General features: G+C 45.1%; 1 protein-coding gene across 2 annotated transcripts in view; it reads left to right on the top strand.

Moving 5' to 3' along the window:
* ANKRD52 (ankyrin repeat domain 52) overlaps positions 1-18,753 on the top strand; it is a 65,462-nt gene that overhangs the window by 17,630 nt on the left and 29,079 nt on the right. For both annotated transcript variants that reach the window (XM_083599191.1, XM_083599190.1), the window contains exons 4-15: positions 70-140; positions 6,079-6,279; positions 7,936-8,023; positions 10,048-10,190; positions 11,624-11,836; positions 11,978-12,056; positions 13,089-13,203; positions 13,651-13,733; positions 14,662-14,779; positions 16,526-16,594; positions 17,337-17,477; positions 18,331-18,408. In XM_083599191.1, the coding sequence (XP_083455317.1) occupies positions 70-140; positions 6,079-6,279; positions 7,936-8,023; positions 10,048-10,190; positions 11,624-11,836; positions 11,978-12,056; positions 13,089-13,203; positions 13,651-13,733; positions 14,662-14,779; positions 16,526-16,594; positions 17,337-17,477; positions 18,331-18,408 (1,399 nt within the window). The remainder of the gene's footprint in view (positions 1-69; positions 141-6,078; positions 6,280-7,935; positions 8,024-10,047; positions 10,191-11,623; positions 11,837-11,977; positions 12,057-13,088; positions 13,204-13,650; positions 13,734-14,661; positions 14,780-16,525; positions 16,595-17,336; positions 17,478-18,330; positions 18,409-18,753) is intronic.

Raw genomic sequence — 18,753 nt, forward strand, 5'->3', positions numbered from 1 at the left:
GTGCAGGGACAAGGGATGCTTTTCGTCAGTATATGATCTTGCTTTATCTCTCCTATCCACCTTGGGCAGGTGCTAACGTTAATGCAAAGGACACCCTTTGGCTAACCCCGTTACACCGTGCTGCAGCTTCTCGCAATGAGGTAGGTACTAGTTCATTCATCCTGTTAAAGTGGCAAAGGAAATGCTCTTTCTCATAGGTCCCTCCTACAGCCACCCTCTGGGTAACTTCATTTCCCCCTTCATATGCCAGTGCTTACCCTGGGTCACAATGAAAACCAGTAGCTATCTTGAATGTCTGCAAACAAGAATTACCTTAATCGTGAAAGGTGGAGCAAGACCTGTTGGCTTCCTTGCAGTTCATCTTTGTGGGCCTTATTGTGACTTAATGTAGCTGTGTAAGTTTCAAGTGAGGAGGGGTCCTGCTACATCTTGTGTCCCTCAGATTTCCGATTGCTGTAGCCAGTACCTTCCCCCTCCCCTTTAATTAACATGGATGGACAAATCAGTTGCGTACCTGAAAAGAGTATGAAGTCAGAGTTACCGGTCCTTGAAGTTTGCTGGAATGAGGGAAATTATAGAATAGTGCGTTATGTTCTATAACCCCCATTCCATGGTCAGCATTTCTACTGAATACCTATTTTGTCTGAATTAAGCTTCAATTTCTTACCCTTACTCTTGTCCATTACCAATTCAAAACATGGACCGGCTTCCCTGGAATTTGATGGAAAAGGGAGAGAGCGAGTTGGGTATCATTAGTACATTGGTGACACCAAACCCTAAAAATTAGTGGTTTAACGTGGATGCTAAATATAACTGGGTACAAGATGGAACTGGGACATTGGCCAAGGGGTCTAACAGGAACCCCCCAGCAGCACCTTCTAGAACCACCCCTGGAACTCCACGAAATGAAGCCTGCAAGTCCTGTCTCAGTCAGATGGTTACGAGAGTTGATGGTATTGAAAGCTGCCTAGATGGTCTTGCAGAACCAACAGAGAGATATCCCCTCTGCCAATTCCTGGTGTATATAGCCCACTAAGGTGACTAAATCTGCCTCAGTCCCATAATCAGACTTGAAGTAAGATTGAAATGGATCTAAATAATCCACCTCGCCTACCTGGAGTGTGATGCCACTCACAAACTCAGGCGTCTTGGCCAGAAATGGAGTGTTGGGGACAGGCAAGAGAAATTATTCAATACAGAGGTGCCCCGCAAGACGAACGCCTCGCAAGACGAAAAACCCGCTAGACGAAAGGGTTTTCCGTTTTTCGATGCGCTTCGCAAGACGAATTTCCCTATGGGCTTCCTTCGCAAGACGAAAGCCCATAGGGAAATCTCCAGGACAGCGGGGAAGCGCAGCGCGTCTTCCCCACTATCCTCGGACCTCCTCCGAAGGCTGGCGGTGGGGCGGAGAGACCTCCTCCCGCCGCCAGCCTTCGGAAGGCTCCTCTGAAGGCTGGCGGTGGGGCGGAGAGACCTCCTCCCGCCGCCAGCCTTCGGAAGGCTGCTCGGAAGGCTGGCGACGGGAGGAGGTCTCTCCGCCCCACCGCCAGCCTTCGGAAGGCTGCTCGGAAGGCTGGCGGCGGGAGGAGGTCTCTCCGCCCCACCACCAGCCTTCGGAAGGCTGCTCCGAAGGCTGGCGGTGGGGCGGAGAGACCTTCTCCCCGCGCCAGCCTTCGGAAGGCTCCTCCGAAGGCTGGCGGTGGGGCGGAGAGACGTCCCCGCGCCAGCCTTCGGAAGGCTCCTCCGAAGGCTGGCGGTGGGGCAGAGAGACCTTCTCCCCGTGCCAGCCTTCGGATGGCTGTCCTGAAGACTTGCGGTGGGAGGAGGGTTTTCCTTCCCACCGCCAACATTCAGAATGCTGTTCTGAATGTTGGCGGTGGGGAGGAAAAACCCTCCTCCCACCGCAAGCCCCGAGAACAGAGGAGAAGCGCTGCGCGCCTTCCCCTCTGTTCCCGGACCTGTCCTGAAGGCTTGCGGTGGGGAGAAAAGCCCTTCTCCGCACCGCCAGCCTGGCAAGCGGTCTCCATAGGAACGCATTAATTGATTTTCAATGCATTCCTATGGGAAACCGTGCTTCGCAAGACGAAAAACTCGCAAGAAGAAAAAACTTGTGGAACGAATTAATTTCGTCTTGCGAGGCACCACTGTATGATGAAGTTCAAGGAAGCTTCTTAAAAGACATTAGAGCACCCTTGCTCGGTCAGTTCCCTTGGCAGCTATTATAAGCCAAGAAGGGCAAGTGTGGAGCACACACGTAGGTAGGCCTCACCCTTCCATGGATCCTGTCCATATGCCTGAGCTGTACAAATTGAAACTGTCCCCTATAACTGGACAAGTTAGTCTAGGCTTGTCACCTGGTGCAGAGTAAGAATAAAGCTCCTCCTCTCCCCACTCTCAACTTTTTGTCCACAAACAGCTAATTTAGGATTGTGTAGAAAATAAGGTTAGTAACTTTTGTACACTTCTTTGCAAGGCTTCACTGGTTTACATTAAAGTCATAAATCAATATTCTGTATCCCAGAGTGCCAAGCTCTGCAATTTCTGCACAAGCTGAATGTGTTATGAACCTAATCTGGCCCTGTGTCACAGAGACAAGGCTGCTCCCAGTGAGCATTTTTAGCAGGATTAGGAATGGAGATTTGCGCAGAATGCATGGATGTGGAAGCTCCCTTTTGCCCACAGACACACACATGCACACTCGGGGATCTAAATAGTGCAGTAAACGAAAGTTGCCTTAATTTTCTCTCAGACTGTTCTTTTTTAAAAAATAAAATAAAATGTTGATATTGATATTTTATTGAAAAGGTTTCAATTATAAAGAAATAAACTGATACAAAGAAAAATAAAAAGGCACAAAAATGTGTAGGAATATATACAGTAGGTATATATATATATATATATATATATATGTATGTATGTATGTATATATGCATGCAAATACAGTGGTACCTCATGTTAAGTACTTAATTCGTTCCGGATGTCCGTTCTTAACCTGAAACTGTTCTTAACCTGAAGCACCACTTTAGCTAATGGGGCCTCCTGTTGCTGCCGCACCGCCGGAGCCCGATTTCTGTTCTTATCCTGAAGCAAAGTTCTTAACCTGAAGCACTGTTTCTGGGTTAGCGGAGTGTGTAACCTGAAGCGTATGTAACCCGAGGTACCACTGTATACGAAAAATACCATAACCCATCCATTCTTTTATATATTTGATATTATTATCACAGTCTGTTCTTGACACAGCATTGTAGAAAATGCCACCCCTTTCCTGACTGATGTATTATCTTACACACTGCTGCATTAATTCAGAGGTAGAGAAGTTTTCATTGCCGTGAGTAGGATAACATCCATAACTTGATAATAGAGCAGCTTTTCATCCTAAGGGTGCTGTTGTAATGTGTTGCTATATTTCTCTGTAAAGGCAGAAAGTCGCTTTTTTTTTTTTTTGTACAGATGATTGTGGAGTAAGTTTTATGCCCTTAATTGCACAAAGACTGGGCTCCCAAGAGACTCTCGTCCTGGAAAAGCTTCCGCTGTTCCTCAGCAGAGTCTGTTAACTTGTGTAATTGCCTTTTCCTGCTGACCTCACAGCTTCAGGCCATTTCCAGCAGCCGAGAAGCACCACTTAAGCTGGCTCAATTAATTCACCTCTTTGCTTCAGAAAAGCATCAGCATTTTTATCGATGCTTGACTTCCAGGGGCAGGGTGGGTGGTTCCTACTCCTGAGTTTGTAAGGCAGCGAGGAGAGACTGTGGTATATTTCCTTACACAAATGAGGAAAAATGTAGGCCCCTGGGCTTCTTTTGCCTCCTGCCAAGCTTCTTACACCTCGCGGGCCACCAAAGAGCATTTGTTAGCTACAGGATCACAATTACTTAGCGGCAGGATCACTCTAGAAGTCACCAGAGAGAGAACTAGGAACTCCTATGGTGGCTTCAGCAAACTGTATGGGTTGAATCCGACGAAGTCATTATGTGAGCAAAATTACATGCTTGCACAGTAGTACGTAGTATTATTGATAATAATAATATATTTTTTTTATACCCCGCCCTCCCCAGCCAAGGGCGGCTAACAATAATAAGAACAAATTGAATGAATGCAACTTAAAAACAAAATTAAAATACAACATTAAAATATTAAAATGTAGCCTCATTGCAGGAGGAGAAAGGAAAAGAAAAAAGAAAGAGGGGGAGGGAATCAAACTGGCTCCAAGCCAAAGGCCAGGCGGAACAACTCTGTCTTACAGGCCCTGCGGAAAGAAATCCTGCAGGCGCCTGGTCTCATGAGGCAGAGCGTTCCACCAGGCCGGAGCCAGAGTTGAAAAGGCCCTGGCTCTGGTTGAAGCTAATCTAACTTCCTTAGGGCCCGGGACCACTAGGGTGTTGCTATTTATGGGCCTTGAGGCTCTCCGTGGGGCGTACTACCACTGTTGCTACTACTGTTATTACATTTATTGTTCATCATTCCCTAGCAGGTCCCAGGATTTAAAATTCTGTACAGTGGTACCTTGGTTCTCAGACTTAATCCGTTCCGGGAGTCCGTTCAACTCCCAAAACCGTTCGAAAACCAAGGCTTCCGATTGGCTGCAGGAGCTTCCTACACTCAAGCGGAAGCCGCATCAGACATTCGGCTTCCTAAAAACATTTGCAAACCGAAACACTTATTTCCGTGTTTGCGGCGTTCAAGAGCTGATTTGTTTGACAACTAAGCTGTTCGAGCGCCAAGGTACCACTGTATTAAAAACAGTTAAAACAAATTACAGTCATGGAAATAGGGTGGGTCTCAAAAACACAGGTCTCAGGTGTAAAACAGGTGATCTTCAACATCTGCTGAGAGCTGTGTAGTGAAGGTGCTAGATGTATCTCTGTGGGGAGGGAATTCCACAGCCACCAGAGCATGGAGTATGAGCAAGTCCTCACTGTCCAAAAGGGAGTGTAGCTGAAAACAGGCACCCCGCAAGTCCTCAAGGTCATCTGAGCCTCAAGTGACAATGTTGGATCCAGGAGTTACCCCCAAGCTACAAACCTGCTCCTTCCAGGGGAGTGCAACCCCAGCCAGAGAAAGCCGCCTTACTCTCCCTCTCTTCCTGACGCTCCCCAAATCTGCTCAGGAGCGTTAGAGGAAAACCCAGAGCTGATGTGGCAGAAGTCGCATTGCATGAGCGGATGTCCTTCTGCTTGCACAGTTACTTTGTTGGCTGTAATCCTATACCAGGCAGCGTGGGCATATTACTGAAACCAAGCCAGCTGCTGTGTTTGTGAGGCCTTGGATCTAAAGCCCTTCTTGGCTGGGTTCTCATCTCCTGCCCCCACCTGAGGCTCACATGAACCCTTGCTGCTGCCTCCCCACCCTCTTCTCTGGTAGTCTCTAACACTCTCACCCTAACTGTCTAGATCTTGAAGCTTTGACCTGACAGTAAGCTGCTTTTAGAGAGAAGACTTCCTTAGAATTCAGACTAATCTCATTTCAGCTCGGAGGCTTGACACACTGAAAGTATGAATCCGAACATTCCTGGCACCTTGGGAATTTGGGCAAAAGGAGACCGTTTCACATTTAGTTGTTGTATCAATTCAGGTGCTTTATTTAATATACTGCATATAGCAGGTCCCTGTAATACTTAAAACTCTTTGCCACCAGCAGACCAGCCAATAATTGACACCAAGACCTGATTTGTTAACTTCCCAGATGTTCTACTCTGGTTTGGGGCTTTTTGAGCCTCGCAAGGTTAAGAAGATGAAGGAGAGAAGGAATTGGTAGTAGGATGAGGGATATATTGAGTTGTGCCTTACAGTGTTGGCTCCTCTTTCGGCCATCAGCATTCCTCATTGTGCGCCCACTTAGCTCTGCTAGAACGTCAACCTGTAATGACTCATGCTAGGATGCTCTTGGTCCTTCTGATATTTCCCAGCAGCATATTCTGCAGTGTTTTAGGTTAGCTTTGTTTGAAAATTCCAATTCTGCCACACAGCATAGTACTATCAGCTTGTTCCTTGGCTCTTTAATTATTCCTCTAGCGATCCTTTGCCTTGTTCAAGCAGTCTTTTAAAAAAGACCTTCCTGTCTGTGTTCTGTCCCTGGCAGAAGGCACTTAACCTCCTCCTAAAGCACTCTGCGGACGTCAACGCTCGCGACAAGTATTGGCAAACACCACTGCACGTTGCCGCTGCCAACAGAGCCACCAAGTGTGCTGAGGCCATCATCGCCCTGCTAAGTAGTGTTAATGTGGCAGACCGCACCGGCCGGACAGCACTGCACCATGCTGTACACAGTGGGCACATTGAGGTAAGGGTGCGCTTCTTTTCATGGAGGGTTTTCTGTGCATTCCAGCTCTGTTGGATAAGTAGTGAAATGGGGGGGGGGGGTCCTAGTCCGAAAAGCATTTGGGGCTTAAGACAGAACAACACTGCGTGGAAAACTCACGCTGTAAAACTCGAGTAGCTGCTACTGTTGTGAGGAAACACCTTTCTGCTTGACACTTTTCTGGTGCAACCCCGCCCTTTGCAAGCCACTTCTTTCCTCGCACGGTTTCAAACTTGTTTCTTGGAGGAGAGATTTGCCTTCAGGCAAAAAGAGCAGTCTGTCAGGGTTGGGTTGCAGCAGACAAGCAACAGGTAGGGAGCAAGTTCAGCTCCCCTCTGCCGCTTGTGCACCTTGTTGGCCCTTCCTAAAACCTGCTCCCCCCTGATATTTATTTAATCTATTGAGTTCCTTCCAAAGAAGCCCAAGTTGGCAAACACTTCTTTGATTAAAAGAATACAATTAATAAGAAAATAAAAATGTTTAAAAACCACCAAAAGCACCTGAAAAACAATAAAGCACCTGAAAAACCAATGTAAGAGCAGATGCAACCAAGTCACAGAAGCAGATGTAGTGATGTTGATACATATGTTTGTAATTCTGACCTTTAGGGTCCTGTAATCGCAAGAAGGGATCCTTTGCTCCTCCTACAGACTCCCTGAACGATGACAGGAACTCTTTGGGCAATATGTTCAAGGTGTTGCATATCTGCATTTGTGCTCTGGAGCCTGTCATATGGCCTATAATGTAGAATCTAGCAGTTGTCACAGGGACCCTGCTGGCTGTGCTTTCGCTTTTTGAAGAGAAACAAGTTTCTAGTCCTTATAGCTTTGAAGAAAATTGTAAGAAAATGTGGTTCCTCTTCTCCCGCCACCAGTATTTCAAACACAGAGGAAGCGCACAGAAGAGTGAACTATATATTTCAGCCTTCCTTCCTTCACAACAACAAAACAGGAACAAAAATTCAGCATGCGGGGTTGTATCTAGCATGAGTCCTGCTCACAGTTGACCCATTGAATTTAATATACCTCAGTTAGTTTTGTTCATTAAGATCAGCAGATTTGTTCTGAGTGTGCCTCATGTTGGATACATCCTCCTGCCCCAGAAATGCCAACCACAAGGGAGACAATACAGAATGACGGAAAGGGTAACCTCAGCTATAAAAGTGCCAGAATTTCATTTTGTTTGGAAGCTCAAAATGCTGACCCCTTTCTTCAGATTGTGTATAGTGTCACTTTCCTACTTAATTGCCAGGCAGAGGTGCAGTTACATGCTTATCTGCCTTCCAAAGCTAGCTTTGCTGAGAAATAAAACCTGGCTCACAGTCGAGGACACATTTCTCTTATGTAAGAGTGGGGAAATGGCTCAGAATTTATATTTGTATTTATTTGTTAATGTGGCTTTATTTGTTATTTCTGTGACATACATTGTTGCTTTTGTTTTATTTTCCTGTACACCACTTAGATATATTTTCATATGTTAAGCAGTACAGAGATTGCCTTAAAAAGACCTAAATAATAAAGCCCAAGGTGCTGATTTTACAACACTGCACCAGCAGGAAGTTCAAAGTAAATGGACATGCTTTTGTGAAAAAAATAAATAAATCCTGTTTGTAACTCTCTCTTCTCCACCTTTTCTTAGATGGTTAACCTGCTCTTAAATAAAGGGGCCAATCTGAGCACATGCGACAAGAAGGAGAGACAGCCAATACATTGGGCAGCCTTCCTTGGTATGTTTTTCTCTTACTTTTGCAGGCCCTCTGATCTTTCTCTCTCTCTCTCTCTCTCTCTCTCTCTCTTTCTCGATTTCTCGTTTGTGTGAGAGAGAGTGTGTGTGTTGTGATCACACACATGAGAGCGAATGTATGTGTTGTAATCATATACATGGATCTTTGAGGAGGAGCTTACATGTAAAAATATTCTGAATACATGTCCAGCAAAGAATGCAGGATATTGGAGCCAAGACTGGGCAGATAAGTCAATCCCCCAAATTGGCAGCTGCCAATTTGGGGGGGTCGTCTTATACGCCCAGTCGCCTAATACACTGGAATCTACGGTAGGTACCGCTGCGGTGCTCTGGCTTCCGTCATGGTGTTCAGTTGCACCAGAAATGGTTTAGCCATGTTTTCCACATGACATGTGGACAAACACCGGCTCCCTCAGCCTGAAAAGCAAGATGAGTGCCGCACCCCATTTTTGACTGGACTTAACTGTCAGGAGCTCTTTATCTTTGCCTTTTAATGAGAGATACGCGATGTGCCCTGATTGCTCAGAAAATGTTACATAAAATGCCTTTGGGGTTGCACCACTCTCAGCTTCCCAGTCGCTCCACAATATGGTGAGCCTGAGTCAAACCAAGTAACAGGGTGGCCATTTGCACATAGCTGATAGGAGACCATGACTTCAGAGGGAACTCCGTGTGAGCAGGAGTCGCAAGTAGGAGCCAACCACTGTACAAACTCATGATGTGGTGGTTCCTCCCAATGCTTAAGGATGGGTTTAACTCCGGGCACCATTTTGAAAATGGCACATGGGCATTTGTACTCATTGTGCTTGCTTCATTCGCCTCAAGAGTTAGGCCATCGCAATATGCTATGGTGATGAGAATGATGATTGATTGTTGAATCTGCTTCTTAAAGACTACCTTCTGATTCTTTTTCTCCTAATGGAAGGAGTTCTCCTTAGGGGAAGGCTTCTTTCCATTCAAAGATATCTCCACCCAGAGGGAATCCAGTCACACAAACTGTCATTAAGATACACCAGCAGCTATTAACATACTATCTAGAGCTATTAACACCTCATTAGTCTTTTTTTTTTGCGCTTCAGCTGAGAAAAGGGGGGGGGGAGGGGAGAGCTGCTTTTTTTCTACGTTAAAGAAGAAAGCTGCATGTTTAATAATCCCTTTTATACTCTTCCTACCTTTTTATTTTATTTTTTTCCAAGCATGTAAAGCTGAATGTTCACAAGTTAAATGCGCACAGGTTACAATTTACTCTTTTAGGGCTATAGGTTTGGTTTATGAAATTATATACGGTAAAACTGTGCTCAAATTAAACTGCCATTATCTTTTTTAAAAACACCAAAACAAAAGGTGTAAGTGAAAGAAATGGACCGCCAAAGCATAGAAACCTGAAGTAAGTCTAGAGGTTGAGCAGGTAAACATATATGGAAGTGGCAAGTAGGGAAAACATATAGATCACAGTATGCAGCCCTGTCCCTGCGTCAGATGCCCTCTGTATCTGCCCATAAGCTGTTAAGCACAGAGCAGCAGAGAAGAAAAGTTTGAAATCTTTCATTGTATGGTAGACACTAAATCTAAAATTCGAATATCCTTGTTTTGGGTGCTTTTTCTATCACCCAGTCCATGGAGGGAGGAGGGAGAAAGATTCCTGATCTAGTGAAATTCCTGGCAGGACAAAGAAATGAAATCTTGCAGAAATCACCACATTTGGCTGTCTATAACGTCGTGAATTGGCCCAGACAACCTTTTAAGGCGACAAAATCCACAGCTCGGCAATAACTATTAGCACCAGCCAAAATATCGCAAAAAGCGTGGCAATTTTTGATTCTGTGGATTCAGGAGTGGTTTATCCCTCCTTATAGTCCAATGCTACCTTCATTGGCTTCCAACATAAGGAGCAGATATGTATGGGAGTGGAAGCCTTGTTCAAATTGCTATCTCTCTCTGTGCTTGCCTGTGTTGCCTCTCTGTGTTTGTTATACCTCTCTGTGCTTGTACATTGCCTCCTCCCAGGGCATCTGGAAGTCTTGAAGCTGCTTGTGGCCCGAGGAGCTGACGTTACGTGCAAGGACAAGAAGGGTTACACACTGCTGCACACGGCAGCAGCCAGCGGCCAGATCGAGGTTGTGAAACACCTGCTGAGGCTTGGAGTAGAGGCAAGTGCTGTGAATGTACCAACTCAGTGGGCACTGCTCCTGCTTATTCTGACAGCACTCTTAACAGTGTGTACCTGTACTTTGAAACGTGTGCAGGCATAGTTTTAGACAGGTTAGGTCTGCAGGGGAGGGGATTATTAAACCTGGAAGCAGCTTTGTCACATGGATCTTCATCATGAAATGCATGTAGGTAGCCCCAGTGTTAACGATGCTTCCCCCTTGCGATACGTGTTTTCAAGATGCAGGTGTTTAAAAACAAATGTTTGGAAGTAACTGTATGTGGATGCTAACTGCCGTCTTGGTGTTATTTTACCGGTGATTTCTAATGCCTGCTGGATTCTGTCTCCACAACCAGCGCAACAGGCAGGAAAAAGCTGCAAGGGCATGTACTGCTTATCTTTTAAACAAAACCCAAGGTTTTATACCGGCTTCAACAAACCCCCTGCTTATACCTGCTGCTGCACTTTTTAGCTAGACGATCTATTTTTTTATTTCCAAAAATAAATACCGTATTTTTTGCCCTATAGGACGCACCGTCCCATAAGGCGCACCTAGTTTTTTGGGGGGGGGGAATAAAGGGGGGGGAATTATTTTTCCCCCCCCAGGCGCGGGGCTGGGGCGGGGGAAGCCTGAGCTTCCCCCGACCCCAGCCCCCAGAACAGGCAACTCTCCGCAAGCCGCGGGAGCCCAGCGCCGGGCTCCCACGCCTTGCGGAGAGCTGCGCGAAGCCTGGAGAACGAGAGGAGTTGGTGCGCACCGACCCCTCTCGCTCTCCAGGCTTCAGCGAAAGCCTGCATTCGCCCCATAGGACGCACACACATTTCCCCTTCATTTTTGGAGGGGGAAAAGTGCGTCCTATAGGGCGAAAAATACGATAAATGAAAAAATAAAAAGTTGAATACAAAGTTAATGTGAACAGGCAAGCGCAGTAGGTTGGGCTAAGAAGCAAGTGTATACCTGAAGGAGCATCTCCACCCCCATCATTCAGCCCGGACACTGAGATCCAGCGCCGAGGGCCTTCTGGCGGTTCCCTCCCAGCGAGAAGTGAGGTTACAGGGAACCAGGCAGAGGGCCTTCTCGGTAGTGGCGCCCGCCCTGTGGAATGCCCTCACTTCAGATGTGAAGGAAATAAGCAGCTATCTTCTCTTTAAAAGACATCTGAAGGCAGCCCTGTTTAGGGAAGTTTTTAATATTTAATGCTGTATTGTTTTTAACACTTGATTGGAAGCCGCCCAGAGTGGCTGGGGAAACTCAGCCAGATGGGCGGGGTATAAATAATAAATTATTGTTATTGTTATTATTATATTTGAAGGAGCTTCTGTGGCCTTGGGCAGCCCAATAATGCAGTTGCTGCTCTTCTTTCTGATCAAGCCCTCTGTGCAGCATTGATACAGCACGTTCACATGCTTGCCTTTTTACACTTGTCCTTGTAGATTGATGAACCAAATTTCTTTGGCAACACTGCACTTCACATTGCCTGTTACATGGGCCAGGATGCTGTGGCCAATGAACTGGTCAACTACGGCGCCAATGTCAATCAGCCCAATGAGAAGGGCTTCACCCCCCTGCACTTTGCTGCCGTCTCCACCAACGGAGCCCTGTGCCTGGAACTTCTCGTCAACAACGGAGCTGACGTGAACTTTCAGGTATGAGCACTCAAGTCAGGATTTGGTCAGGCTTTGAGGGAAGGAGGTGGGGAGTCTCAGCGAGGATGGGAGAACTAAAGGCAAATTTATATTGTAGTTAGCAGGACATGTCCGCTTGCTAACTTGCTGTGATGTTTTCAGAGTAAAGAAGGGAAGAGTCCTTTGCACATGGCTGCCATTCACGGACGGTTTACACGCTCTCAAATTCTCATACAAAACGGTAAGCTCTCAGTCGCCCATCGCTATTTATGCTTAATATTTAACAGTCTTCCTTTCTAATTAGAGTTATTCACTATTCCTTGCAGTCCTTCCCAGTTCTTCCTTATAATTCGCAGAGTAATGTTGTGCCTGTAGACATTTCAGATGTACGTATTTTGTTTCACTTGCAATGGTTTACCTCGTGTATAATTTAAGCAAATTCTTTTCTTACGCTGAGGTCGGCAGTCAAAACCAAAGTCCAGTTTACTGTGAGGAGGTTTAATACAATGAAAGCATTACATTATTCCATAAAAATCAGATCTAACACCTTGGTTTTCACAGTATTCCTTGGACTACAGAAGCATCAGTTGGTCCCCTCTTAACTCATGTCCTTACTGTTCTGAAGTCATGCCCCAAATATTAGTGAGTTATTTAAAGTAAAATGAAGGCATTAGCAGTAGAGCCAAAAGGGCTGAAAATCATTCCTTGTCAGATCTAGTACAGGAGTTGCCAGCTGGAATTTTGAAGAAGTGCTATGAGCGTTAGTCACAAAATGGCCGCCACGGGAGTGAAACATTACACAAAATGGCTGTCTTGGCGTTGTGGCATAACACAAAATGGCTGCCATATAAAAAAGCTTATCTTTCTTTAGTTTTTTCTTTTCCCTTTCTCCCGTTTTCTCTTTCTTTGGGTTTCTCCTATTTTCTTCCTTCTGACTTTGTTCTCTTTTAGACTAGCTAGCTTAGAATATATGTATAAAGATACTTTGTAATGGGTGTGTATTTTTTATATATTTGAATAAGTATATATATGTTGAAGGAGGCATGTTTAGGAGAGGCTGAGCAAGTGCAAACAGGAACTGAGAGGGAGACCAAGTGGTCTCCTGTGCGTTGGGGATTTTTTGAGGGGATATTTACTGATACCTTTTGCGGAGGTATCGATGGGCACACTGATCTAGTACATTTCACTTCCCTTCCTGCCAAGCCAGAGTTGTCCCTTGCTTCTGGTCAGTTTGAAGAACAAAGTAAATAATGAATCCTGCTTGCTTTTCTAGGCAGTGAGATTGACTGCGCTGACAAATATGGCAATACCCCCCTCCATGTTGCTGCTAGATACGGCCACGAGCTGCTAATTAGTACTTTGATGACGAATGGTGCTGATACTGCAAGGCAAGGACTTTTTCTTCTTAATGTGGCATCAGTCAGGAGGAAGATACAGTGGGTCACATTTCAGATCACTTGTAATGAATTACGAGTTTGCGTGTATCGGGCCACCGCTCTTTTGCACACAGGTTTTGGATAAAGAGTGGTGGATGGTTGAGTGCTGCTTTCAACCTTTTTCGTGCATGTGTGTATGAAGTAACACTTGCCCTACATTAGTGATCGCAAATTCACCAATTATTTGCTTCATGCAGAGTGAAAATTTTGTACATTTTGTATACTCACCCAGAAATGGGGTTATTGTGCTAGCGACACGGAAACTCAGTTCTGTGTTGCTGCTGGCTGTGTTTTCCACCTTGATGTCAGGTGGTGTGTGTGTGTGTGTGTGTGTGTGTGTGTGTGTGTGTGTTTTTCTCTTTCTCTCTCACACAATAATTCTTTCTTTTGGTTTGCCAGGCGTGGGATCCATGACATGTTCCCCTTGCACTTAGCTGTTCTCTTTGGATTCTCAGACTGTTGTCGTAAGCTACTTTCCTCAGGTATGTAGATAGCACACCCCTTGCTTGTCCTCTCACTTCAGGTTTTGGATTAGGGTTGTGTTCATAGGAAGCCACAGTCCATTCTCCACATGTGCCTGAATTCAGAGTAAGCCAGCCAGCTGGGGCTGATGGGAATTGTAGTTCAACAACATCTGGAGTGCCAAAGGTTCCCCACACCTGGTCCAAGGGAGGTTGTTGGGAGACCGTATTTTTTCATTGTTTAGGGCAAGGGACAACCTAGAGCTTGTTGAGAAAAATAAGGTTTTGTTTATCTTGCTCTGAGGTAGACAGTGGAGTGAAATTTTTTGTCTGATTCCTTCATCTGTGCCAAAATGCACCGCTCCCCACAATTTTTTGCACACACATTCTAAGCTCAAATAATACATGAGCTTGCTTACTTTGCATTAGGTTGTCCATTGCACATGCTTTCTTCTTAGCTTAATTATCTTATTTTTCCGTTTATAAGACTAGGTTTTTTTCCTAAAAAATAATGTCAAAAATTAGGGGGTGTTTTATACACGGATAGTGCCAAGGGTGGACTGGCGATTGGTTGTTGCCGCAAAAATAGGGGGAATCTTATACATAGGGGCATCTTATAGACAGAAAAATACAGTATTTGGGCTTTGAAATCCTACCTGACTTCCTAGATTTAGGTTTGGGTCTATAGAGCTGGTATACTGCTGGTAAGGAACAGTGTGGTAGGAGAAATATAAATCAGTAAGGACCAGAAGGTGCTCTTCACTGCCTGAAAAGTAACAAGGCACAGAAGGCCCATCAACTGAACAATTGAGCTCTGCACTTGTGAAGGATTATTGAAACATTTTAGAAATCTGAACTCCAGATAATAAACTTCCCATGGAAACGCTGGCTAGAATCATGGACTTGACCATGAACCTTGACCAGTTCTCTGCTGTTTTCTGATTCACAGGTCAGTTGTACAGCATCGTCTCTTCACTTAGCAATGAGCATGTGCTGTCTGCAGGCTTTGATATCAATACGCCAGATAACCTCGGGAGGACCTGCCTCCATGCTGCTGCTTCCGGAGGGTGAGTAGTCAATCAGTTTGTTACTTAGGCAAGATATTCTTCAGAACTGATCTGGATGATTTTATTGCTCTGTTGCTTATTCCTACCTCACTGGCTACCTTTGGTTCAGTAAAGAGGAGAGAAAGGTTAAAAGACTGTCTGGCTTTGTTTATTTCTGTTTAACTAGAACAGATTCAGGTTTCCATTGCCTTGAAGTACTGTACAGCTGTGGTGGTGTATTCAAATTGAAGCTCTCTTCTAATCCCCAGTGTTCAGAGCTAATATTGGGAGATTCCTTGTTTGTGTGAAGTGGAATTTCCAATTGCACTTCAGAACAAATACGAGAGGATTTGCTTTGATCCAGCAAACATACTATAAGGGAGAGGAATCTGTTTCTCAAGGGCTCCATGCAGCCTTCAGTCTAATTACCTGTGGGAGGGGAAGAAGCCATAAGGAAGGAAGGGTGGGAAAAGCATGGTGGAGGGAGCAAAAATTAGCAGAAAGTGATGGTAAGGGCCAGGGGGAACCTTTTGCAAGCATGTAATTCAGACCTCTGGCAAGAGTGACCTGTGTCCTTTTCTCAGCATCCCACTGAACAGGGTGGAAGTGGGGAGAGAAAAAAAGGATGCCCCACCCACTTTTGGTTAATTTCCCCCCTTGCTGCCAGCGTGTGGCTCCTGGCAAATCTCCCTCCCGCCCTGGAAATGTCCCTTGAAAGGAGAAAAAATATTTCTCATCATAGAATCCTATGTCTGCATTGCTATCTTTCCCAGTTGCTCTGGACAAGGGTTAGTCAACCTTTTTATACCTACTGCCCACTAATGCATCTTTCTTGATGGTAAAATTTCTTTACTGCCCACCAGTGCTCGATGGAAGGAGGATTCAGCTTGTGCCGTAGAACCCCCTACCGCCCACCTAGAATCCTGAAACACCCACTTGTGGGCGGTAGGGACCAGGTTGACAACCCGTCCTCTAGACAGGGATCTCCATCCCAGCTAGAGGAGAAGCCCCACCCACAAATATATAGTGCTCTTGGGAATTGTGCTCTCAGGACAGCATTTTCCACGGATGTGGAACAGCCACAGTTAGTTAAAATGTGTGCCAGCAAAATTGAAGCTGTATACTTCCAGAGTGTACAAAAACCTGGATTCAGGTTGACCCTGCATGTAAATACAAAGAAAACCAGAGGGTATCTGTGTGCTTCTTGTCTAGCGGCTACCATTTTGAATATCCAATCTATATAAACAACTCACTCTGCATTCAGGCCGACCCAGTACTCTTGGATCAGTTGTGGTTTTTTTAAGAGTGCAATCACATTGTTCAAATGTATTCTATTTTTTTATTTGACTTCTTGAGTGGGCACTAGGATGCAACCTGGTGGGTGTTGTCTTGGTCCATTTGCTTGAAGAGGCAGAAACGACGACACCCTTGACTTGGAGGGCAGTTTATGTTTTCTGCTCTACTTAAAAATAGGACATACTTTGCTACCACTCCGCTAGCCCTTTAATTTTCTAATCAGTTGGTAAAAAGCAAGCTTGAGTGAATTGTGTGCATTTTCTGTTTTAGCAAGCCTACATCCTTGACTGGAAATCGTCCTTGATCTTTTCTGCTATCTCCTTCCTAAGAGATTGCTTCCCCCCTGTGCCTTTAAATCCTACTGAGGCTTCCCGCCTTGTAAAATCTCTCTACTTTCTCATTCTAACAGCCTCTTTTGTTTCAATCACATTGTTCATGTGTATTCTATATTTGTTTTTGCCTTTTCTGTAGGAATGTTGAATGTCTTAACTTGCTGTTGAGCAGCGGAGCTGACTTGAGGAGGAGAGATAAGTTTGGAAGGTAAATTAAGAGCACCATGCAGTTTTGCCTTTGGGCAAGGAAAGGCTGTTGTTCAGTGGCATTGAAACCTGCCCAAAGGCTGTGAAGGCCTTGCACTGTGTTAACAGGAGACTGCTTTTATAAGTGTGACTCAGTGCTTATTGCACTGAGGATGAGCTTAAGGTGCTCACTTGCAGAAATGTTTTTGCTCAGCCAAAGCTCAGTGCTGCTCTGTTGGGAGCAGCTGAATTAGAAGGAGAGGGATTATACATTGCTTTTCTGTTTGTTAATGCAACACAACATTAGCAAGAGCCACTGATGCACTGGATGACGTGTCTGCTTTGAAGGTCACAGTTAACGTCCCTCTTTGGTCAGGGACTCATAATCTCAGTCTTTGTTCTGTATCTGTAAAATGGCATTTGCAGAGGAACCCTTAGAAAGTGGCTGTGAGGGTGAACGCTCTGCGTCACCCGAAGAACTTTTTGTTAATGAGCAATAGAAAGTGGGCGTAAATAAAAGACATAGTAGATCAGCTGGGATGCAGAGGACACGTCGGCTGAGGACTAGCTCAAGACAACACAGCAAACTAACCCAGGTTAGATCCATGCAGGACCAAAAGTTGACAAAGTAACCCAACGGAGCCTACTCTGTTACCAGATTGAGGAAATGGAAACTCTGAACCACATTCATTGCTTACAGTGCTAACGTATTAAAAGTTCCTTGGTGTTTAGTAAGTGCCTCAAGTCTCGTTTTTCCCATCCAGGACTCCTTTGCACTATGCAGCCGCTAATGGCAGCTATCAGTGTACGGTGACATTGGTCACTGCCGGAGCCAGTATTAACGAAGCTGACTGTAAAGGCTGCACCCCCTTACATTATGCTGCTGCTTCGGACACTTACAGGAGGTAGGAGAAAGGGCTTGCGGGGGCTGGGGGGCATTTGCCTAACATGGCAGCAGTCAAGTGCAATTCTTTCACCAGAAAGATCAGCAGTAGATACAGTATTTTTCTTCTCCCTTTCTAGCATTTTTGTGGATAGAAAGTGTAGCATTAAAGCCCTCATTGGAAATATTGTGAAAAATAAATAATGAACTGGTGCATTGTGGTTTTGGTTTTTTAAAACAATGATTTAAAATGGCAAGGCTCATCTTTGAGGCTTTTATCTAAGAATCATGGTGCTACCTGCCCAAATGTTTAGACATTAGAAACCAAAGTCAAAAATGGCGATAGAGAATTTATACTTCAGATCTTATTTGGGATGTGCATGACTTTGCTTTCTGCTGTTGCAGATGTTTCAGACTTTTCCCTGTCTGTAGAGACTTAAGAACATTTCTCCAAAAATAGTTAAAGTTGAAATTCAACTTGCACTATGCCTTCTTGGGCTAGTGAAGTTACTTAAATGTCTACAATCCTTTTCCTACTCTCCTGTGTGATGCCAGGCTGATGAATGATGACTTCTGAAAGGTAGCTCAGGCTTATGGCAACGTCTTTTTTCCAGATCATATTTTGCTTCTATGAATTTCATAGATAAATTCAGTTGGAGCCACTGAGGTCATCAAGCTTGATCTATACTGGCTCTTTGTAACCTGTCCTGATAGACCAATATCATGCACGTTTCCCCCCACAAATTTATTCTTGCAATGGATTTCCACATGTGGGATTCCTTTGAAAACTGTATGCAGTACTTTGTTACGTGTTCCTGCACAGTCCCTCTTCTACTATGTCTCAGCAAAACTGATCTAGGCTTTCACTCTTACAGAGCTGAGACTCATTCAGGAAACAGCCATGACACTGACGAGGAGCCACTGAAGGAGTCACGACTGAAGGAGGCAATCTTGTGAGTGGCCCGTCTTAACTTGCCTTAGCATACAGCTTTAGGAGCTCAGCTGCCTCCACACATGTCTTTTACCAACTAGAGTGACAGTTTGAATCTATCAGCTCACTGCCAGTTTTTAAGTGACTGATTGGGCTTGGGCAGTGGCCATTGTTAGGGGGTTCTGTCCTATTATTGTGACTTAAATCAACCAGCAGTTGGGCTTTTACCAAATCAGCGTGGGACACAGTCTCTCCAGGTTTTCTTTGCTCCTCCAGCCTCATCTTTAAAATGCATTCCAAACCTTTTCAAAATAAAAGATGCTTTGACCTTTGTTCATCTCCCCCCCCCCCACCGCCTTTTCATTAT

The sequence above is a fragment of the Podarcis filfolensis genome (assembly GCF_964270895.1).
Source record: "Podarcis filfolensis genome assembly, chromosome: 2".
In the NCBI taxonomy this organism is placed as follows: Eukaryota; Metazoa; Chordata; class Lepidosauria; order Squamata; family Lacertidae; genus Podarcis; species Podarcis filfolensis.